The sequence below is a fragment of the Myotis daubentonii genome, chromosome 2 (genome assembly GCF_963259705.1).
Source record: "Myotis daubentonii chromosome 2, mMyoDau2.1, whole genome shotgun sequence".
Taxonomy (NCBI): domain Eukaryota; kingdom Metazoa; phylum Chordata; class Mammalia; order Chiroptera; family Vespertilionidae; genus Myotis; species Myotis daubentonii.
The window spans coordinates 90,250,548-90,275,272 of NC_081841.1; the positions used below are offsets into that span (position 1 = coordinate 90,250,548).

At 41.0% G+C, this 24,725-nt stretch overlaps 1 protein-coding gene across 3 annotated transcripts in view; it reads left to right on the plus strand.

Moving 5' to 3' along the window:
- Positions 1-23,329, plus strand: part of PLEKHG7 (pleckstrin homology and RhoGEF domain containing G7) — a 60,937-nt gene extending 37,608 nt beyond the window's left edge. For all 3 annotated transcript variants that reach the window (XM_059683776.1, XM_059683774.1, XM_059683775.1), the window contains 7 exons: positions 884-1,058; positions 2,775-2,890; positions 3,234-3,327; positions 9,234-9,313; positions 11,352-11,505; positions 20,951-21,048; positions 22,083-23,329. In XM_059683776.1, coding sequence (XP_059539759.1) covers positions 884-1,058; positions 2,775-2,890; positions 3,234-3,327; positions 9,234-9,313; positions 11,352-11,505; positions 20,951-21,048; positions 22,083-22,190 — 825 coding nt within the window. In that variant the 3' untranslated portion in view covers positions 22,191-23,329. The remainder of the gene's footprint in view (positions 1-883; positions 1,059-2,774; positions 2,891-3,233; positions 3,328-9,233; positions 9,314-11,351; positions 11,506-20,950; positions 21,049-22,082) is intronic.
- Positions 23,330-24,725: the final 1,396 nt, after the last annotated feature.

The following is a 24,725-nucleotide window of genomic DNA, read 5'->3' on the forward strand; positions in this document are numbered from 1 at the left end:
GCATTTATAGAAATCGAATGTGTAGCCCACAGCAGTACTTACCAGAGTTCCTTTCCCTGCTTCCCGGTGCTTTGCACACCCTGCAGCTGCCTCTGAGTCAGACTCTCTCGCTACTGAAAATTGTTTGTGTCTTTATCCCTTCCCTCTCCCTCTCTCCTCTGTAGCATGTTGCTCAATCTAGCCTCTTCAACTTCTATTCATTTTCTCATATTACGCTCCTTCCCTCCAAGAAAGGAGAGTCAGGGAACTGACCCAACAAGCAAACAGCCTTCCTTTTCCCTCCATCTGTTGATTCTCAGTTCTCCTAATTGTGCCTCACAATGAGGCATAGAGCTGGAAAAAACAGAAATCTCCTGCGAGGGCCAGAGAGGAGAAGCCAGGGACAGCCGAACTCTTGGGTGAGAAGGGTAAACGAGACTGGAACATGTATAGTTAATACCTCGTGTGTTCTCTAGGGAACTTGCGAAATGTCACACTTTTCTCGTGCCTCTTCATCTTGACAAGTTCCCCACTGAGGAGGAGGGAGAGGTGATGTTACAGTGACGCTGAGCGCTGCCTTCCTCACCATCACTGGGAAGGCAAGACAGCCGGAGACGGATTCTCTCTGCTTTGATTGGAAAGTGACAATGTTAGTCAGTAATGTTCAATAGTACCTCTCAACCGCATCTAAGAACCTCATTTCAGACCCTGAATTTGCTAAAGACACTTTAATAAGGATTTTCAAAAGCAACATCTGGTCTGTGGCTTCTAAGCGTCCCCAGCAAGCTCACAGTTGCGTCACGTGGTCACCCAGCGAAATAGCTGAGTGTGTTTCATGCCCAGGCTTTCTGGGGCTTTGATAGGAGAAGTGATGCTCTGATTCTGTCTGCGTTTCCTTCCCCAGTGGTGTGAGCAAAACGAACAGTGCAGGCGGCTTCACCTGGCTGAGCTGCTGGTGGCCCCCCTGCACAGGCTGACCCGGTACCCCTTGCTGCTGAAGAATATCTGGAAAAGGAGCACAGACTCCACTGAGAAAATCATGATCTACTCCATCAAGGAGAAGGTGGAAAAGTCAATCCGTAAGTCCCCGAGATAAGTGACCCAGCTCAGTGGAAGCTGCGTGAGGGGCTGGAGGCCCTCTGGCTCTTGGGAATGATCTGAGTTTCATCCTAGAACCGTGATGGTGAACCTATGAAACGCGGGTCAGAAGTGACACGCGAACTCATTTTTTTGGTTGATTTTTCATTGTTAAATGGCATTTAAATATATAAAATAAATATCAAAAATATAATTCTTTGTTTTACTATGGTTACAAATATCAAAAAATTTCTATATGTGACACGGCACCAGAGTTAAGTCAGGGTTTTTCGAAATGCTGACACGCCGAGCTCAGAAGGTTCACCATCACTGCCCTAGAAGGTAGTTCCGTTGACTTGAGGTTATGGCTCTGGGAAATCAAACACACACACAACAATGGGTTCCAGTCACATCCTGGCCATCCCTCCGAGAACTCCACCAGAAGTTTACCCAGGACGTGGCTGTCTCCAAGGCTTTCACGTGTGAGTTCAGGCAGGAAAAGTTCCACTTCCCAGATGGTGGAAGGCTTTGTTTTTCATATCTGTGCTGAACCCAAACACAAAGCAAGTAGGAATAAGCACCATGGGGGGCCTTTCCGGAGGATAAATTGCCATTCATTATTTGTAGGTCACTGAAATCCAGGGCCAGTCTAAAAACAATGCCAACTGCAATCTTTAGAACTGAAATTTGGGAGTGGGAACAGAACAACCCTTTGATGACTTAAGTTTATTTGGGTAGCTCTGTATAATTAAATTCAAATAAAGAAGCTCATGATATATGGCCACAAACCAAGATTTCCTGGGAGTGTCAAAAGGGAGCAATTCAAGTTTATGATTATCAGCTGTACAGAAATGACATATTTTTTCTTCTGCAAGTTTAAATGTAAAACTGACCATGCAATGGGAGTTTTTTAATTTTTTTTGCTCAAATCCTAAAATGATTCAAGGAACTAGGATTAAGCTTATCAACTGGATAAAACAAAAATTCAATTAAAAATAGACTTTAAAACTTTTAAAGTAATTTGAAGATTATTACTCATTTTAATAGCTTTGTGAAGAAGATAATAGCATCTTTTCTGCAGATTTCTCAATAACATATGGATTTTTATTATTTGGGAAAGAGATTGCTGTGACCTTCCTTTAAGTCTATGAGCTTAAAGAGGGTGAATTCTGAAGGATTCCCCTAAGGGTGTGATTCTACTATGGGTCTATGATTTTCCCTCCATGTTCCCCCAAATAATTTCAAAACCACAATAACAATGTTATTATACAGTGTTGGGAAATTAATACAAACCTTCAAAAAATAAGCTTTTGCCAAAACAAAATAATTATATTTATCATAAAGCAAATGTGTGTTTTATAGTTAGGACAAAAATATATGTTGGCTCTTTTTTTCTTCCTCTAATTACAGGCTATGTGATGTAGGGAATAAGAGAAAACTACCAGGGACTTTACTTGTATTATTTAAATAAAAATGCACAATACATTTCAACTTACTTTATTAAATTGTTTAAATTTTATTTCTCTTTGCAAGAGGCTGATTTCAAATTAATGAGTTTTTCTAAGACATTTAAACTGCAAGCACCATGTTAAATGAAACTAAGATATGGTTTGGTTCTAGGAGCAGTGTCTCTAAATTATTACTGTACATCTTGGTTAAAATTTATGCTGCAATGTCACATGAATGTAAAAATATATTGAATGTGCCTTGTCTTTCAGGGGATCTTGAAGGAAAAGTGAAGTGGCTTGACAATTTTCAAAAATTTAGACATCTTCAGGAGATTATAGTGTGGCCTCCACTTTGGGATAGAGATAAAAGGTTTTTCATTCCAGAGGTACAAAGAGGATCCATTAAGACTTATGTTTGGCATTCCGTTGGAAATACACTAGTCATTACAAAGTCCCCAGCTGTCCACTGGGGTATTGAATCTAGTTTTATGACCAAGAACTACAGCTTTTTACCACGTGGCCTTGTATGTGGGGAGGCTGGCATCAGCACGCCATTCCCGGGGTGGTCCTTCTGAGGGATGTGCTCATTCTTTCCCATTCCCGTGTCCATCTCCCAACATTTCTAAATGTCTTGAACTTTATAGACAGAGTGCACTGCCCCAGCTCCCGGAACCTGTTCTCTTCCAACCACTAACAACCTCTCTTTGATTGTCTCTCTTGTTTTTCAAGTGCCTGAAACACATTTTTAAAGAGCACATGGCAGAAAACATCCTGTCACCAACCAACAGACACCTTCTCTATGAGGGAAAATTAACTCTTGCAGGTAAATAGCTGTTTTCTTTAAAAACCCAACATCTTTGCTACTATGTAACGTGTCCAATTGTTGCCCATTGAAGAGTGTAAAGAGTTGTGTTGGCCTATGGCCAAGGCCATGGAAGATGTGAGTCAGAGAATATGCTATGGACTCACACATGTGTCAGCTTGATCAAAGACTTCACAGCATAACTAGCTATGCGCCCTTCATTTTCTACCTCTAAAATGGGATAACTATTTCATAAGGTTGTTGTTAAATTGAAACACATGAAGAGCTTAACTCAACGTTGGGAACATCATAAACACTCCACATCAGCTGTTATCATCCTTATACTCCTCCAATGAGCTGGGCAATCATCCCATCAGTGTTGATGGAGAACCTGTTATGTAACAGGTTGTGCTGGGTGGGCATCACTGGAGGATATAAGGTCATTATTCCGTTTAACCCTTTTCCTCTAGTTGGGAAGCTCTCCTGTAACGAGCAGACCTGCAGGATAAATTCAGAAAAGAAGAGAGGCTGTGGGGCTGGGGTACCCGGGAGGGGCTTTATGTGCTCCGTGGGAGTAGAGGTGGGCTTGTGGGGGACGGAAAGATGGAGGTCAGTGGAAGGACAGGAGGGAGGACCTCCCAGATGAAGAGCGTGGCAGGAGAAAGGGCTTGGAGGCGAGGCCGCCTGGGAGAATAGGCGCTGGTGGAGTGGTTAGGAGAGGGAGCCCTGCAGGCTGACTGCCAGGTCACTTCCCAGCTCGGCCTTTTCTGCCTGTGCAACCTTGGCCCGAATACAGCAATCTCCCCCTTTGTTGTAAATGAGCTAATGGATGCACAACCACTAAAAATGGTTGACACAGAATCAGTGCTCAATAAATATTCTCATCAGAAAGGGCTGCCTGACCAAAGTAGGGTTTGTATGCATTCATTTATTTGTTTCTGCACAAAATCTTGATGGAGCACCTACTGTGTGAGAAGCCCTGTGTGAGATGTGAGGTTGCCTATTTATGGTAGCCTGAGATCTGGTGGGGAGTGCCAGGCCACAACTCTGTATTCGATACACATTTGTTGAGAATCTGCTCTATTTTAGCTCTACATGTCTGGTTGGAACAGAACCCCTACCTAGCAACTGCCAGCTAGGGATGGTTGACATGCCCAGCATTTTACATCAAAGGACTTTTGCACTCATTTTCTCCTTCCAGTGAGTTATGCAGAGAAGTTATACTTAGTCCCAAATTATAGGTGAGAAGTATGAGGCTCAGAGAGGTTCTGTATCATGTTCAAAGTCAGCTGGAGGTTAACAGCAGAGTCCAGGCTGCCTCAGCCCAGTGGGCTTCCAGAATCGCAGCACCTGGCTTGGGAGCCGAACAGAAGGAAATTGCCAGTGACAAGTGACAGGCTTAAAAAGGTGCTGAAGAGTCATCAGAAGCAATGCACAAAATGGTGCAGAGAAGGAGACCAAAGCAGGGAGACCAGCCGGGAAGCTCCGCCTTGAGGCAGGGCAAGGCGAGATGACCCGGAGCCTGTGTTTCTCAACCATTCTTAACCTCTACCAGGGGTGGGGAGTGTCTGGCCTTTGGGCCATATAAGGCCTGCGAATCATTTGGTCTGGCCCTGCCCAGGCATTAGGGGGGTGAGTTAATTAAATGTTTGACCAAATATAGCAGGCTAATTTTTAAGTTGATAATTTTATATGGCCACAAATAATTATAAATATCCAAATGGTCCTTTGCAGAAAATAAGGTTCCCCACCCCTGCTAGACCATCACCCTCCCACTTTGGAAAGATAACAAGTTTACATTTTCTTTGATGTTATTTATAATTTTAAAATTTATATATTGTGACAAAATCAAATCAAAATAATGAAGCAAAATACAGCTCTGTGTTCAAATATATGCCTCTCCCTCCAAAATTGGCCTCCACCTGGAATTATCAGAAGTTTTAATTCACCCCTTCCCTCTATCTACCAACTTCCCAACACTGTGAGATGTGCTGGCACGTTCTAAAATGTTAGAAATGGGCCTGGATAGAAAAGTATAAATGTGAGAGATATTTCAAAGGCAAAAATAGGAGGACTTTATGATTGGCAAAATGGCTGAAGAGGAAATGAGTTAATGCTTTCAAGTGTTGTGCCTGAAATTTAGGTTGACCACACTGAGGGAGGCAGAGGGAGTGGGTCAGGGAGGCAGTGTTAGGGTTCAGGTGTGGGCAGGATGAGAAGCCACATGGAAGTTGGATGAACATGACAATGACCAACTCTGGTGAAAAGCTATGTTAGATGCGCATCCGCACGTAGCTTTGGGGTGCTTGTCAAGGAAGTGCGTGTGGGAGACTGACCTAAGAAGGAGTCTTTACTAAAAGATCCAACTTTTCAGAAAAAGTTTCTTGTAGAGTCAAATGTGGTAAATGAAGATGAACCTCATCAACATCACTAACTCCAGACACTTGCTTAAAGCCATATGCTGGGTGGCTCGGATGGCGTCAGAGAGGAGGCAGCATCAAGTTTAAAGTCACGGGAACTCTGACCCAGAGTTGGCATGGCAATGTGGTGGGGGTGGGGGTGCTAATGTTTGAAGAAATGGGACATCATTTTGAATGGATAAAGCATTAGACCAAGAATGATGATACCTAACACATAAATTTTGTTTCCAAATTTATTTCAGCTTTAAAAACTCTTCTAGTCTAACCAAATAAGTATTTTTTCTCATTCTCAGAAAGTACAAGTTTTTATAACTTAAAGCATAACCAACTTCCCATGGGAAGTCATGCCAGAACACCCTTGGCAAATGTGTTGCTCCACACAGACTGGCATTTCTAAATAGAAAAGTGAGTAAGGTGCCGACACATAGGCTGGCCTGACAGCTGTGACACTCAGAGAACACGTGCTGTTCAAGCTGCTGCGGCTCGGAATAAGGCAGTGACGCGGCTCCGTTCTGGAACAGCGCGAAGAGAACCCCCGCCCAGACTCTATGGGAAAAAATAAAGACGGTTCAGATCTGGTTGTGCAGCACTTGGCTAAACAGAATTTCAGACTCACAGTGCTCAGTAGTTACGTCTCATGAAATCACTTGGTCAAGGTGTTTCACTGGCTGTACTAGCTTCAAACTGCTTGGCGATAAATGTGAACAGCCTGATTTTATGCTTACAATCGTCCTCCTTAACCTCCTCTTTTGCCTGACCACGTCTACTTGTTAGCACTATCGGTTTCTGAATTTATCTTATTTTAAATCTTGTTTACTGTTTGTTATGTGTCTGCTTCCGGTAGGATTAAAGCTCCTTGGAGGCAGAGTCTTCTTAGTCATTGCTGCAGGGTAGGGCGTCAGCATTAGTTGACTACTTGGTGGGACACGAGGGATTTAATAAATAGCTAAAATAATCATCAGTTCCTAGAATATATTGTAGGACATAGCAGATGCTCGCGGCTAGTTCGTTAAAATAAAATACTTAAAATTAGCAAGAAAAAAACTATTTCATTTTAACAATAATCATCAATATAATCTATATATGAATGGCACAGAATGGGGAAAACAGCATTTAACAGGTCTGAAGGTCTAATGTTATTTAATGCCTCATTCCTGGTGCCATGTCTGTATTGGTTAAGATGTGGGTTCAGCCATTGGAGACAGAGAGAGATAAGGATCACTTAAAAAGACAAGCTTACTTCTCTGGCGTGTAAAACTCGGCTGTGTGACAGCTGTCCTCCGTGGTGTGACTAGGGCCCAGGCTTCTTCTGCCTTTTTGCTCTGCCATCCGGGGTACTGCTTTCTTCCATGTGGTCCCAGAGGAGTCACAGGGCGGCTAGCCAGTGGGAGGGGGAAAGGGCAGGAGAGCAAAGCCCTGCTGTTTAAGGGAATGACTCACAAGTTGCACACTTTTACTCATATTCCATTGGTCGGAATTTACTCATTTGATCATATTTAGCTGCAAGGGAAGCTGGGAGATGTAGTATTTATTTGCAGGGAATATGTACCCACAAAAACTCAGAAATTTCATTACTACAAAAGAAAGGAAATGTTTTTTTTGAGGGACAATCAGCAGTTTTTGCTATAGGCTGATTTGAAAAAAGTAGTCTCTAGTAGTGGTGGAATACAATGTTTTAAAAATATTCAAGGCCCTGACTGGTTTGGCTCAGTGGATAGAGCGTCGGCCTGCGGACTCAAGGGTCCCAGGTTCGATTCCAGTCAAGGGCATGTACCTTGGTTGCGGGCACATACCCAGTCGGGGGTGTGCAGGAGGCAGCTGATCAATGTTTCTCTCTCATCGATGTTTCTAGCTCTCTATCCCTCTCCCTTCCTCTCTGTAAAAAAATCAATAAAATATATTTTTAAAAAGTTATAAAAATATTCAAGGACAATTCAAGATTGAATGAAAGGTCTAATTTCTTTTCTGTGCAAATATGGAAAGAATCTTTCTTTCCTTCAAACTTAAAGAAGTGGAGGAAATAGAAATTAAACCTAAGTATTTTATCTACTAATTTAATCTTAGCCCCCTAGTTTTCAGGGATAAAACTATGTGAAAAAGAACTTCTACAATAATATAAATGAACAAAATAAACAGAATAATGAAAAATATTTACTGATTTTAAAAATATTTACTTTAAGTATCTGTCACATCCCCTCTGGACAGACTGTGTTTTCCTCTGAAATCACTTAAAGTTAACTATTTCTTCTGCTAACTCCTATGTGGTAAAGTTAGAGAAGGGGATGCCCTATTCTAATATTTGATTTCTCTTCTACCACTGGCCCCTTCCTAGAGAAAAGTAGGAAAGCCTACTTGCCTTAAGTTACTATCAAAAGTTATACCAAAAACGTTTGTAAATATAAAGCTATGTGAAGAAATTTGAACATGTAAATCTTGCAAAAAAGTAAGATGATTGCCTAAGTCAGCTTCGGCCACCATAACAAAATACCGTATCCTGGGTGGTTTAAGCAACAGAAATTTATTGCTCACAGTTCTAGAGGCTGAAAGTTCAAGGGCGAGTTGCCAGCCTCATTCGCTCTCTGGTGAGGCTCTGCCAGCTTGCCGGTGGCCTCCGCTCAGGGTGCACACATGGCTCTCTCTCCTCTCCTCTCCTCTCCTCTCCTCTCCTCTCCTCTCCTCTCCTCTCCTCTCCTCTCCTCTCCTCTCCTCTCCTCTCCTCACACTAATCCATCTGGATTAGTGCTCCACCCTCAAGCCCTCATTTATTCTATATATATATATATATATATATATATATATATATATATATATATTATTGATTTTTTACAGAGAGGAAGGGAGAGAGATAGAGAGTTAGAAACATCGATGAGAGAGAAACATCGATCAGCTGCCTCCTGCACATCTCCTACTGGGGATGTGCCCGCAACCCAGGTACATGCCCTTGACCGGAATCGAACCTGGGACCTTTCAGTCCGCAGGCCGACGCTCTATCCACTGAGCCAAACCGGTTTCTTAATTACTTCCTTATTCCCCAAACAGCCACACTGGGGAGTTAGGACTTCAACATATGAATTGGGGAAGGGGGCACAATTTAATCCATAGCAATGACAAAATGCCCTTTCTGGGGGTAATGCATACCAATGACCACCCAGATGAGTCAAGAGGCAAAAATGCTGTAAGTTTAATGAACTGATAGATGTGTCTTAGGCTTCATTGAAGCCATTACAATCATCATCCAAGTTGTCTTAGATCCATGTGAAACGCATCACAAATACAATGTCTTTAAAGCTGTGAGCTTGAGCTCAGGCCACGTCTCTGCTTTAAGGAAGAAATCGATTCAGTACCCTTGCAGGTTTCTGACCCACAAGATCTGATGCCCTGAACTGCTGGCCTGCTGTGCCAGGAAGCCCTGCTGGATTTGTTTCCTGAGGAATCCTTTGATTTAAATAACAGAAATCCTTTTACTTACAATTTCCAACCCCAGTTTCACTTTCTTTCTCTCCCCAGAAAGTACCAGATTCTTAGATGTTTATCTGTTTCTCTTTGATGATTTCCTCTTAGTTACGAAAACTAAGCGCAACAAAAAGGTAAATTCTGCTATTTCTTAATAAGTCTGCTAAATATGCTCAGAAATACTTCCAAATAAGTTGTGTTAAAAATACATAATATTTTCAGACATCAAATTGGGATTCACCCTCTAAAAATGGAAACATTACACAATATTGGCGTTTTCAGACAGATAGTTCTGAACGAAACATACCAATAACATAAGCTTACACTTCTTAACAAAAAGTTACACTTCTTAAGGATGTCAAAGATGTGTACATTTTTAGCATAACTTAGTCTATATACTTTTAGGGCAGCAATGGTGAACCTTTTGAGCTCGGTGTGTCAGCATTTTGAAAAACCCTAACTTAACTCTGGTGCCGTGTCAAATATAGAAATTTTTTGATATTTGCAACCATAGTAAAACAAAGATTTACATTTTTGATATTTATTTTATATATTTAAATGCCATTTAACAAAGAAAAATCAACCCAAAAAAATGAGTTCACGTGTCACCTCTGACACACGTGTCATAGGTTCGCTATCACTGTTTTAGGTTAAGTCCCAGAGGCCACAGGACTATTCCTGGCCTGCCTGATCAAATGCAAGCCAAATGCTTTTGTCCGTACTGGCCCTTTCCTCACCCAAATTGTCCCCAGTGAACGCTGCCAGGGGAGGGGGGGGGGGGCGGTTCTCTCTAAACTGTCTGCTGCCATGTGCCGAGGTGGTATCGATCGAAAGCTCAAATCCTTCCTGGAAAATAGTGATTTTGGGTCTGCGAGTGGGAGGGAGTCCTGTTCTCTCAGTATCTACCTGTATATAAAACAGACATCTGCAGAAGCCAGTCAAATGTATAGCTGGCGTCACAGACAAAATGAGCCAACTCGGGGTTAAAGCCATTAAATCTCTTCCAAGAACAGGGATTTCCCCCATTACTTAAGTATTATGGCCCCTATTATTGTTGTTACTAATTAAGCCATGAGTATCATGGTCTAAAAGGCTTTCTATCTAATCTTCCATATCCCAGTCTGTCCCCTGAATGGCATGAGTGATATTATGAGGGGACTTCCTCTGAGGCACTCAGACACTGGCCCTTAGTTGTCAGCCATCAGAGGTACCCAATTCACCCACTTCAAACCATAACCTCTTGGTTCATGGGTCTACACTCAACCACTGAGCCACACTGGCTGGGCTCACCCACTTTTTTACCTGAGGACTAGCCTTACACACATACAAGATCATGAGACTAGATATCTCAAATCTTTTAAGAACCTAAACTTCTAGATGATATGTTGGTTAGTTAAGCTCAATAATTTAAGGATCTTTAAGCACTAAAATAGACACCAATTGATCAAACTATAAATAGTTGAATGGTCATTGAGGATGGAATGGATATTTGAGAATATTAAGAATCACAGTTTTGAAACTTAGGTGGCCTTCTCTTGTAAGCTTCCCAGATGGCCATGTCTGAACAAGTCAAGCTCTGAAAAATCTCTATGGCTTTCAAAAACCTTGACACTAAGCACAGCCTACCTTCATATCAAATAACAACTCAAATCTGAGTACATGAGCTCATGGCAGCCTATATTGATTTAAATCCCTCTTTGCAATTAAATGAACAACATATGTCATGCAAATCACAATCTTTGACACCCTTTAAAAAATTCAACACCTTATATATTCAAAATAATTTCAATTATCTACAAATTATAGAGCGTGGACTCCACTTAGAGTTAGTATTAGATCCCATGGACAGAGTTGGCCAAAATAAGGCTCCCCTTTCTCATCCACCTCACTCAATACTAGAGAGAGACACTGGAAATGAAGTGCTTTCCCATTGATGTGATGGTGATGAAAATGTTTCCCAATTGTTGATGTCACACATAACCTACTCAGGAAGTTAAATTTGGGTATCAGAAACACTATTATGTAAATCACTATGTACTTTGGGGAAATGCGTTTCAAGATCCAGGAAGAGTAATAAGCTGGATTTCAAGCAGTTGTTTCTTAAAATCAGTTTAGGGATGTGCACCGATACTCATTTCCTCTTCACTGCATTATTTTCCCGTTTAATTTCAGAAAGCTGGAGGCTTGGACACAGGTGTAATGTGTCCTTCACTTACTCCTGAGCTGCAAACAGTAATAAAAGAGGGTGGTTCGTGTAAGGTACTCGATCAGCCCATTCCACTGGATAGATTGGTAGTCAAAAGTATTGATCCACTCCACGTATCAGGTATGTGCCAATTTTCATCATTAATCTGCTTACCATCACAGAGTTTTATATTGGCTTTTATTGGTAACAGCACATAAATCCAATTTAAGTCTTCATAAAAGAAAATACTGACTTCCTATGTGGCTATGTATCACTCACTCTACAAATTAGTTATGGAAAGAGTATTGGACTTGGTCTCCAATGCTTGCATGTCCCAGCTCTGCCACTGCTAGCTATGTGATCATAGGCAAGGAATTTAAATTTTCTATGCCACAGATTCATCTTGGTAAAACTGGGATAATAATATCAATGTCAGTGGGTTGTCATGAGAATTTCATGAAATAATGCATATAAAGCACTCAATGAATGATAGCTATTTTTAGTATTGTTATATTATTACTAGAGGCCCGGTGCATGAAATTCATGAAGGCGGCGGGAGGGTTCCCTCAGCCCAGCCTGCACTCTCTCCCCCAACTGCCCTTCCTGCCAGCCTAGTCACCCCACGCAGCCTGCTGTTCAGTCATTTGGTTGTCCCTCTAACCCCCCTGCTGGCCTGGTCGCCCCACACAGTCTGCTGTTCAGTCATTTGGTCGTCCCTCACTAACCTCACTGCCGGCCTGGTCACCCTGTGCAGCCTGCTGCTTGGTCATCTGTCCGGTTGTTTCAGTCATGACGGCCCCTGGCTTTTTATATATTAGGATTATTAGTACTCACTGGCACACCACAATACACTATGCAAGCCTAAGATATTCTACTACAATAACCATATAGAAAGAAATATGCCAGAAATAATATGTATACATATGCAGGTATATATATATACATACATGTCATGTGTATAGGTATATAATTTTCATTTTTCAAGCATTTCCTGAGTGTCTACTGAGAACCAGGCACTGTGTGAGTGCCCTAGAGTTATAAACAGCCCATTCTTGGGGCAGCTCTCAGAACAATGAGAGATCAGTAAACCCCATCAGGAAGGCCCTGACACTCAAGGGACTCACAGGACATTTCAGTCTCTTCAGTGCTGGGTGTTCAGGACGCAGGGGGTCATTCTGCCTTGGGTATAGGCTCCTAGGAGACCAGCAAAGCCAGGCAGGAGGGGACTGCCTTTCTGTTCCAAGGGAGGAGCAGGAAAAGAGGGAGCACTACCCATTCCCCTCAATTCCCACCCCAGCAGCCAAGCCCAAAGCATCAATGATGAGCATAGGAGGATCTATACATACCTAGCAATATTACATAGTGAAGGAATGACTGAACACACAAACTGATAATAATAATAGCAACATTGACATCGTTATGGTATATAACTAAGTTATGTATGTAAATGTTTTACATGTGTTAAAGTGTGAATGGAGCAAACTCTTTCCTCCCTAAGGGGACTCCTGCATCTAGGCCAGAACCTCTATCGCCTTTGTCTATTCTTCTTTCCCCTAAGATTTTCTGAACTGTGACCTGGCAGGCCCCTAAGGCCTCTTATATCTGATTCCCCTGGGACCAATCACAGAGGGTGTGTGTGTGTGTGTGTGTGTGTGTGTGTGTGTGTAGGCCAAAGTCTGCATAAGCCAGAAAGCACGCCTAAAAAGGGGCATATGAGGGGAGCAAAACCTTTGCCCATGAGTTCATCCCCAGCCCCCACCCAATTTGAGCCTCCTCCCTGCTCAGAGCAGTGTAAATGGCAGAGATTCAGTATGTGAGGCCCAGAAATCACTTCCTTCTATTTGTTTAGTAACTTTTTCATGGGGAAGAATGTCATGTCAGAGGGCATCCTCGGCCTTGAATGTATTCCCTCCCTGTAACACGATAAACGGCTTGAGGGGAGGAAGCTGTCAAAGCCCCGAGTGGATGAGGGGAAGCAGCGGGGGCTCTGTTTGCCATAGCCTGCTGGCTTTAAGAACTGGGCGTTATGGGAAGTGTGATGTCACTGGATTACATTGGGAGGTGTGTTTCTTCTGCTCTATTCATTTTTCTTATTCTTATTCTTTTTTTTTTTTAAATAAGAACAATACCTTTTAAAAACTACATCCAGCATTTTTTGTTACTTTCTGATTTGTCACTACCATCTCTTATTTGTGTTTTTTATTTTTTCCTCATTCCTCTGGTCTATTGTTTTCACTGTTCAGATCAAGTGCATGAGGCAGAATAGCTGCCAACTGAGAAAAAGTAAAGGGTGAAAACAGAAGAGATTAAACTTTGAAGTGACAGAGACCTGGTTTCAAACTCTGGCTATGCCATGTACTGTGTGAGCTTGGAAGAATTCATCTAAGTTTCTTTCCTCATTTGTAAGTGGGAATTAGCTATATTACACTGTTGCAGTGTGGTTTAAATGACACAAAAAAGGAAAAAATAAATAATACAGTACCAAGAAAGAGAAAGAAGAGAGAGAGAGAGAGAGAGAGAGAGAGAGAGAGAGAGAGAGAGAGAGAAACAGCACAGTGCCCAGTGCAAAGTAAATGCTTATAAATGGTATAAATCATTATATTCATTATTTATTACTAGGGGCCTAGTGCACAAATTCATGCACCTTGAAAGGAACTGTGCTCCGTGAGGCTGCAGTGGGCACAGGGGCGGGTCTCAGCCCACCTTCATGCCCCCACCTGGCCCTTCCTGCTGCGGCCCCTAGTTCCCTGTCTGCCAGTAGCCCCGCTGACGGCGCCCGCCCCACTCACACCTGCTGACAGCATGGAGCGATTGGGGCCAGTGCCAGCAGCAGGTGCAAGCAGTGGCTGCTGCCCTGATCGCCCCGCAGGAGCAGGGTGCAGTGGAGAAGCCCTGAGGGGTAATCAGGGCCAGCAGCTGCCGCTTACACCCACTGACAGGGCCGAGCGATCTGGGTCAGCACTGGGTGCCAGCAACAGCTGCGAGCAGCAGCTCCAGCGCCGGCTATAGGTACGGGCAGGGCCAGCACTGGCAGTGGGTGCGAGCAGTGGCTCCACCGCCAGCAACAGGTGCAAGCGGGGCCAGCGCTGGCAGCAGGTGTGAGTGCCGGGTGGACCACAGCATGCTGGAGCAAAGAATTGTCAGTAACCATCAGAGGCTCGCCCTGATGACAGCGACTGGCGCCCTGCCTTGGTCTGGTGCCCCCACTCACCTGCTCCACCATCCCGTTGCGGTAAATGCCCGCCATGTTCCACACACGCCCCTTGGTGGTCAGTGCACGTCATAGCGACCAGTTGTTAGGTTGTACCGCTGTGTGGTCTATTTGCATATTAGCCTTTTATTATATAGAACTAGAGGCCCACCGTGCAAAATCATGTGAGACCCAGACCCGCCCACCTTGAAGACAGTTGTGGATGGAGATAAGAATAGTTTTCTGCCCTAACCTTTCCTTCTCAGGAGCACTTAAATTGACCTTTGTTGGAAGATGAGAATTGAACAGAGCAATACTTACTTGTTCCCATGAAGAAATTATATGACATTCAGCAGGCGCCTTTTGGTGTTTGGTCATTACGGCGTCACAGCCACAGGTTTTTATAATAGAGATTATGTTAGCATGTCACGAGGAAAGAGAGTTACCCCTGACCACATAATATCTCCTCATTTTCTTTTACAAGACCACCATGCCAGGTCCTTTTGTTTCTAAAGTCCCTTGTTCCCAGGTTGCAAACCAAACAAATGAGAGACCTCTTCAGTAACTGAGAACTACAGTTACAAGTTTTGAGGAAAACAGATTCTAAGAGCTAGCTAAGAAAAACCACCTGCTCTTCAAAGCCTCACTTGCTACAGGGAATTTATAAGTAAAACAAACACAGGCAACCCGCCCTCTCCCCCCACCCCCCCCCGGAAGTCATTTTAGTAGATTTAAGCCCTCTCTTCTCAAATAAGCTGGACAGACTTCCATGACCTTAACAGATATTGTGGTAGGATTTTGGAATTATGAGGTTTAGACAGTTATGAGTATAATTTGTGATAGTGGAATAGTTCTTGCAGGTAAAAAAATAAAAATCTTGCATTTGCTTTGATTTTGAAGTAAGGCCCAATCTGCTTCAGTGAGTCTGAGTTAAACCCACAGCCAATAGAAATGATGGTGGACAAGAAGCAGCTTAATGATGAGCCAGGAATAAAGCACTCTTCTAGAACCTTTCTATATACTTGACACAACCAGGAAACACCCTGCTTTGATTTGTTTCTAAGCATTAATCAACTGTAGAAAGGATGTATAGGTGCAGAATTTTATTGTGCTGTATTAATAATTCAATAAAGAAGCTTTTATTTTAAGAACTCCTGCTATATCTATATATATAAAAGCCCAGCGATCTGAACAGCAGAACAACCAGAATGACTGGAATGACCAGTGGCTATGATGTGCACTGTGGCAGCCAACCAGCCTGATCTGGCCCCAATCGCTGCCCCCCCCTCTTCCAGCCCAGCTTCTGATCAGCCCCCAATACCCCAATCTGGGGCATGGCTGGCTAGCCAATTGCCCATGGTCCTTCCCCCTGGCCAGCCAACCACCCTTGGCCCCTCCCCTCCACCGGCCCAGCCCAATGGGCTCCCATCGGGGCAGGCCAGCCGGACCCACCCATGCATGAATTCGTGCACCAGGCCTCTAATATAGATATTTAAAAAGTGTCTGCCCTGGCTGGTGTGGCTCAGTTGGTTGGAACATCATCCCAGGCACCGAAGAGTCACAGGTTTGATTCCCGGGGAACATACACAGGTTGTGGGTTTGATCCCATTGGGGCATGTACAGGAAGTAAACAACTGATGTTTCTCTCTTTCTCTCTCTCTGTCTCTCAAATCAATTTAAAAATATATCCTCAGGCCCTGACCAGTTTGGCTCAGTGGCTAGAGCATCGGCCTGTGGACTGAAGAGTCCCAGGTTCGATTCCAGTCAAGGGCATGTACCTTGGTTGCGGGCATATCCCCAGTAGGGGGTGTGCAGGAGGCAGATGATCGATGTTTCTCTCTCAAGGATGTTTCTAAATATCAAAGGAGAGATCGACAACAATACAATCATAGTAGGGGACTTTAATACACCATTGACAGCACTGGATAAGTCCTATAGACAAACAACCAGCAAAGATACAGCAATCCTAAATGACTCACTAGATCAGATGGACTTAATAGACATCTTCAGAACACTTCACCCCAAAGCCAGAGAATATACGTTCTTCTCAGGTGCTCATGGGACATCTTCAAAAATAGACCACATATTGGGTCACAAGCAAAGTATCCCCAAATTCAAGAAGATTGAAATCATAAAAAGCATCTTCGCAGACCACGATGGCATAATATTAGAAATAAACTACAATAAAAACAACCCAAAATACTCAAACACCTGGAAGCTGAATAGCATGCTATTAAATATTGATTGGGTTACCAATGAGATCAAAGAAGAAATTAAAAACATCCTGGAAACTAATGACAATGAAAACACAACAATCCAAAACCTATGGGACACATTGAAAGCAGTCCCGAGAGGGAAGTTTATAGCTCTACAGGCCTATCTCAAAAAACAAGAAAAAATGGTAGTAAATCATCTAACTCTACAACTCAAAGAATTAGAAAGACAGCAACAAGAAAACCCCAGAGTGAGCAGAAGGAAGGAGATAATAAAGATTAGAGCAGAAATAAATGACATAGAGACCAAAAAAACAATACAGAAAATCAATGAAACCAAGAGCTGGTTCTTTGAAAGGATAAACAAGATTGATAAACCTCTAGCCAGACTCACCAAGAAGCAGAGAGAGAGGACCCAAATAAATAAAATCAGAAACGATAGAGGCAAAATAACAACAGACCCCACAGAAATACAAATGATTGTTAAAAAATACTATGGACAGCTTTACTCCAACAAACTAGACAACCTGGAGGAAATGGACAAATTCCTAGAAAAATACAACATTCCAAAACTCAATCAGGAAGAATCTAAAAATCTCAACAGGCCAATAACTATGGAAGAAATTGAAGCAGTCATCAAAAAGCTTCCAGCAAACAAAAGCCCAGGACCAGACGGCTTCACAGGGGAGTTTTACCAAACATTCAAGGAAGAACTAAAACCTATCCTCCTTAGACTATTCCAAAAAATTCAAGAGGAAGGAACACTTCCAAGCTCATTCTATGAAGCCAGCATCACCCTAATACCAAAACCAGGTAAAGACAACACAATGAAAGAGAATTACAGGCCAATATCCCTCATGAACATAGATGCCAAAATCCTCAACAAAATCTTAGCAAATCAGATCCAGCAGTACATCAGAAAGATCATACACCATGACCAAGTAGGATTTATCCCAGGGATGCAAGGATGGTACAATATCCGCAAATCAATAAACGTGATACATCACATAAACAAATTGAAAGAAAAAAACCACATGGTCATATCAATTGATGCAGAAAAAGCATTTGACAAAATTCAACACCCATTTTTGATAAAAACTCTCAGCAAGGTGGGAGTAGAAGGATCATACCTCAACATAATAAAAGCCATATATGACAGGCCCACAGCCAACATCATACTCAACGGACAAAAACTAACACCATTTCCCCTAAGAATAGGAACAAGACAGGGATGCCTCCTCTCACCACTCCTGTTCAACATAGTACTGGAAGTGTTAGCCATTGCAATTCGGCAAGAAGAAATAAAAGGCATCCAAATTGGAAAAGAGGAAGTAAAACTGTCCTTATTTGCAGACGACATGATATTATACATACAAAACCCTAGAGATTCCATCAAAAAGCTACTAGACTTAATACATGAATTTGGCAATGTAGCAGGATACAAAATTAACCCCAAGAAATCTGAGGCATTTCTATACACCAATAGTGAACTTTCAGAAAGAGAGATTATAAAAACAATCCCGTTTACCATTGCACCAAAAAAATTAAGCTACCTAGGAATAAACTTAACTAAAGAGGTAAAAGACCTCTACTCAGAAAACTACAGGACGTTGAAAAAAGACATAGAGGAAGACATAAACAGATGGAAGAACATACCGTGTTCATGGATTGGTAGAATCAACATCATTAAAATGTCCATACTACCCAAAGCAATCTATAAATTCAACGCACTTCCCATTAAAATACCAACAGCATACTTCAGAGATCTAGAACGAACTTTCCAAAAATTCATCTGGAATAAAAGAAGACCCCGAATAGCTGCAGCAATCCTGAAAAAGAACAAAGTAGGTGGGATCTCAATACCAGATATCAAGTTGTATTACAAAGCCACTGTTCTCAAAACTGCCTGGTACTGGCACAACAATAGGCATATAGATCAATGGAATAGAATAGAGAGCCCAGAAATTGGCCCGAACCAATATGCTCAATTAATATTTGACAAAGGAGGCAAGAACATACAATGGAGCCAAGATAGTCTCTTCAATAAATGGTGTTGGGAAAATTGGACAGATATATGCAAGAAAATGAAACTAGACCACCAACTTACACCATACACAAAAATAAACTCAAAATGGATAAAGGACTTAAATGTACAACAGGATACCATAAAAATTCTAGAAGAATCCAAAGGCAAGAAAATTTCAGACATATGCCGAAGCAATTTCCTCACTGATACAGCTCCTAGGGCACTTGAAACTAAAGAAAAAATGAACAAATGGGACTACATCAAAATAAAAAGCTTCTGCACAGCAAAAGAAACCATCAACAAAACAACGAGAAAACCCACTGTGTGGGAAAACATATTTGCCAATGACATATCTGATAAGGGCCTAATCTCCAAAATTTATAGGGAACTCATACAACTTAACAAAAGGAAGATAAACAATCCAATCAAAAAATGGGCAAAGGACCTAAATAGACACCTTTCAAAAGAGGACATTCAGAAAGCCAAGAGACATATGAAAACATGCTCAAAGTCACTAATCATCCGAGAGATGCAAATCAAAACAGCAATGAGGTACCACCTCACACCTGTCAGACTGGCTATCATCAACAAATCAACAAACGACAAGTGCTGGAGAGGATGTGGAGAAAAAGGAACACTTGTGCACTGCTGGTGGGAATGCAGACTGGTGCAGCCACTATGGAAGACAGTATGGAGTTTCCTTAAAAAACTGAAAATGGAACTCCCATTTGACCCTGTGATCCCACTTCTAGGAATATATCCCAAGAAACCAGAAACACCAATCAGAAAGGATATATGCACCCCTATGTTCATAGCAGCACAATTCACCATAGCTAAGATCTGGAAACAGCCTAAGTGCCCATCAGTAGATGAATGGATTAGAAAACAGTGGTACATCTACACGATGGAATACTATGCTGCTGTAAAAAGGAAGGAACTCTTACCATTTGCAACGTCATGGATGGAACTGGAGAGCATTATGCTAAGTGAAATAAGCCAGTCAATAAAGGAAAAATACCACATGATCTCACTCATTCATGGACAATAGAGACCATTATAAACTTTTGAACAATAATAGATACAGAGGCAGAGCTGCCTCAAACAGATTGTCAAACTGCAGCGGGAAGGCCGGGGAGGGTTGGGGGGCAGGAGGTAGGGGGGTAAGAGATCAACTAAAGGACTTGTATGCATGCATATAAGCATAACCAATGGACATAAGACACTGGGTGATAGGGGAGGCTAGGGGACTGTCTAGGGCGGGGGGATAAAAAGGATATATATGTAATACCCTTTGTAATACTTTAAGCAATAAAAAAAAAAAGAGGATGTTTCTAACTCTCTATCCCTCTCCCATCCTCTCTGTAAAAAATCAAAATATATTTTATATATATATATATATATATATATATATATATATATATATATATATAATCTCCTCAGGTGAAGATTTTTAAAAAAATGTTTTTTTAAGGTGTCTGTTCTCCCACCATTTTCTGTCATTTAAGAGGCCAGGGAAGAAATGACAGAACAGACTTCTTCTTTTGCAAACACAGGAACCATGGCAATGTGTGTTTCTTTTTGTTTTGTTTTACATTTCACATACTTTGGTGGATGTTGGATTTTGAGTCTTTTTTTATTTTTGTCTTTTCTTACCCTTCTGTGAAGCATTTAGGTGATTTTATATTTCTGCTACTTCTCAATTTGTTTATAACCCTTGTTTGGATGTGGCTTCCTTTTAAATAAAAAAAGAATAAATAAAAAATTTTAGTAAGGGGTCTAAAAAGAAACAATCCCATTGTTTTCCATATTTTTATTATCTATATTTTACACACACAAAATCCAACATGCTAACATGCTAAGCTTCTTCCTTGAGTAGGAGCCCACTTTCCATCACATGCCATTATTGCATTTCATCAAGCCCTGGAAGTTGTTAGTTAAGGAGGAAAGGGTTTCCTTGTTTAAGTGGCTCCATTTGGACATAGTGGTGAAGTCTTGGTTTTGAAATCAGACCTTGTTTTGTAATTTACAAATATCTCCCACCTTCTTTAAAAAACAACAACAAACACACACCTCTACAGGTAAGTTCTTAGGGAACTAAGACACTGTTTGGATTTCATATTAAATGATTTGGCTTTTTGTCTTTGGATCTTTTTCTAGTCTTTGGACTGAGAAATGCCTTCCTTATTCAACATGAAAGCCGATATCGACAGTGCATAGCAGCATTCTTATTACAAGCCCAAACAGAAAACATCAAAGTATGTATTTTAATTTTGTAGGTTTTGATTCTTTAAACTTGATGGAAGGAAAAATCTCAACCCCAAGTCTAAGTAAAGGTGAATGGAAAGTTTTGTGTATTTCCCTCACCTGCTTTGGCAAGGACAGACACTGGGAGGTGGGAAGGAATAGGGACATCGAGTCCACATCATGCTCAGAAATCTCAAGGTGACAATCCCCGCCCACTCGCAGAGTTGCCACGGCCCCTCATTTCTCCTGTGGCAGAAAGCTCCAGAATGACTTCTGATTCTACTTTCCGTATGAAATGGGGGGAGGGCTGCTTTGGATTGTATGCTTGGCTTTTAAGATGCTCCAATCAGTTTCTGAAGTCCTGCAAATAATATGATGTCAACTTAAGTGAGGGGCTGCTGCAGCAATGAACCATGACAAGAAGTCTACTCTTTGACCTTTGAAAATAATGCCAGTTTTCACAGCAATGGAGTTGAAGATAGGCTGCCTGACTACGGTTCCTCTATCTTAGAAGTTTCCATTTTTTATCTTTCTTTTGGTAGGCTTTCATCATAGTAAAAGGGTGGCCAGACAATGAATGCAATATTGCATTCTCCTTAAGGACTCATTTTCCTGAGTCATCTCCCTCAATCTCTTTTTCAAATTATATCATTAAAGAACTTCTAATTCCAGACAAAACAAATTTAATGTTCAAACTATTTATATTCTAATTAGTCATAATTGATTATGGTTCTTTGATTACTCATGACTACCCCACTTGCCTAACATACTCATTTAATCCAATTGCATTTTCATACATAATTAGAGATATTGATGATATATTAGATGTAAGAAAGAAAATGGGAAACATGCAAGTGTTTCATTAGTCCTCAGTTTTAAAGAGCAAGTCAATAAATACAAAGGGAAAGATTAATCCAAGTGTGAAAAAATTGTCAGGTTAATATTCTTCTCTCTCCCCTTTTTCTCTCCCCTCACCCCCGTGTGTGTGTGTGTGTGTGTGTGTGTGTGTGTGTGTGTGTGTGTCTGTATTGTTTTTGTTTTACAGAAAACATGGATGGCACAAATAACAGCAGCAATCTCTTGCTTCACCAAGAGTCAGGAAACCAAGAAAATATCTTTATTCAGATCATCCACAGAATCCTCTGAAATTTAGGGACCTAAAACTAATTTTTTAGGAATGAAGGATAAAGGTATTCTTTCAAACTTTTGTAACACTTAGTGATGAGCTAGAAGAAAACGTGTCTTTTAAAGGAGTTCCAGAATTTGAGTGAAGAAAATCCTCAGTACAGAGAAATGATGACTGCAACAAATTTGAATTCTGGGGAATTTCTTGTCAAGTATATACTGATATCCAGACTACCTTAAAATGCTTCAGTCAGACTTATAAGAGGTGTGAGTGAAGTGTGATGCTGTTATAATTTGTAAAGGGTGAGTGATCAGATGCTCACTGTTTGGAGTGGCAAGAGGAAAATATTTGTGTCCAATATGAATTCTAGCATCTTACTTTGTGTATACCTATAATGAAACCAACCTCCCTACATGGCTTATAAATCACGTACTGCTTTATAGTCCTGCCTCACACATAGATCATTCTTTTGACACAAAGTTTGATTGCTCTTTTAATATATTAAGTGATAAATAAGGTCCTCATTTTAAAAGCAGTTTTTAAATTCCAATTCTCACAGTTCACTTATCTCAGGTATCTACACTAATAAAAGAGAAACATGCAAGTTGGTGTCACTCCACTATGCCCACCAGTCAATCAGAGCAACTATGCAAATTAACCAACAAAGATGGTGGTTAATTTGCATACACAGCGTGGAGTGAAGACTGAAGGCTCAGGCCAGAGTGAAGACTGAAAACGACTGAAGACTGAAGACAACTCAAGACTGAAGAGGCTTGGCTTCTCCGCTGCGCCCGGACGAAAGGCCTGGGTCCTGGGTGCCAGAGGAAAACTGGTGCCAGCAGCCAGGGGAAGGAAGGCCTATTGCATGAATCTCTTCGTGCAACGGGCCTCTAGTATTTCATAATACTCTAACTTGGAAATAGAAAATCCCAGACTAAACTCCATTATTAAAAAATAAAATGTTTCAGTTTTACATGTTAACACTTTTACATGGGAAATTGTCTTAGGAATAGTAAAATATCTTTCTCTAAACCTCAATTTTTAAAGAATGGTTTGTCATAAAATTATTTTCTGGTTTTGAGGATGGGGTTGTGTGTTTTATCATAGTACAGCCACCTAATTTTACTTAGTAGAACTTGAAATTTCATTAAATTTTTATTTAAAAAGGCATCTTGAATTATTTTATTATCATATGGTTAGATTATATCAAATGAAAATCCACAAATTTCAATTTCAACCATGGTGTCTTGAGCAATTTCCAAAATGGAAGTAGTAAATTTATCAACCTGGGATGCAAGACATGATACCTTAACTGACCACTTCAAGTTGGAGAATGGGACAAAGAGGATGATGTTTAGGGAAGTCATGTGTACAGTTAATGCTTTGAAGAAAAGGCTAATTTCACCACACAAACAGGCAGTATAGACAAGTGTAGCACAAAGGCTCTTGTGCACAGACCTAGCACTATTGCAATGGAGGGTCATCATCTTTGTATAATAATGTCAGAAATTTGGAGGAGTAAATGAAAATAAAAGGAAAATCTGGAAAGCAGTAACTACTGTTAAAGGCTAAAAATAAATGAGAGGGAGAATAGACTTCAAGTGAATTCCTAGAGACAGGACCTAGATGACATTGAAAGCAATTTACATTCAGGACAAGACAATACTGACTTATGCAAGAAAAGACTTAGGGGGGAAAATATATATATATGAAAAAGAAATTAACAATCATCTTACAGAGATTTTTAGATATAAGCTGACTTCGGAGAAGGACAATGGACTAGAAATAGGCAATCTCTCAAGATTCCTTTAGTCCCATGAGTCCAGTAACCATGAATTTATATGTATAAAGGACTAGTTTCTTCCTAAAATATCATTAAAGGAGACTGACTAAATTAACATCAAGAATGTAAAACAGCTTAAGAATATGCTATATACAATAGCCAATATGCGGAAAAAACTTTAATGTCCACTGACAGATGAATGGATAAAGAAAATGTGGTTTATATGTATAGAATGGAATACTATTCAGCTTTCAAAAAGAAGGAAATTCCGCAATATGCAACAACATGGATGTATCTTGAAGACATCATGTTAAGTGAGATAAGCCAGTAGCCAGTCACAGAAAGACAAATACTATATGATTCTACTTGTATGAGGTATCTAATAATAGTCAACTTCCTATAATCAAAGTATGAAATAGTGGTTGCCAGTGAAATAGAGAGGGAAATGGGCAGTTACTAATCGACAGGCTTGAAGTTTCAGTTAAGCAAGATGAGTAAGTTCTAGAGATCTACTGTACACTTAAAAAGAGGTCATAAGAGTAGATCTCATGTTAAAATTTAAAAAAAGAAAATGCTATATATGTAAGATGGATTTCTATGACGCTCACAAAAGAACATGTCTAATATGTAATATATTAAGTGCTTAAGGATATACACAGTGTACTCTTCAGAAGGAAGCGTATTAGAATAAAATGAAAAAATATCTCTAGAACTTTGGTTCGGGGGGGGGGGGGTGGAGGTGCAGTAAAAAACAATGCTATTTTGAGCCTTCACAAGAG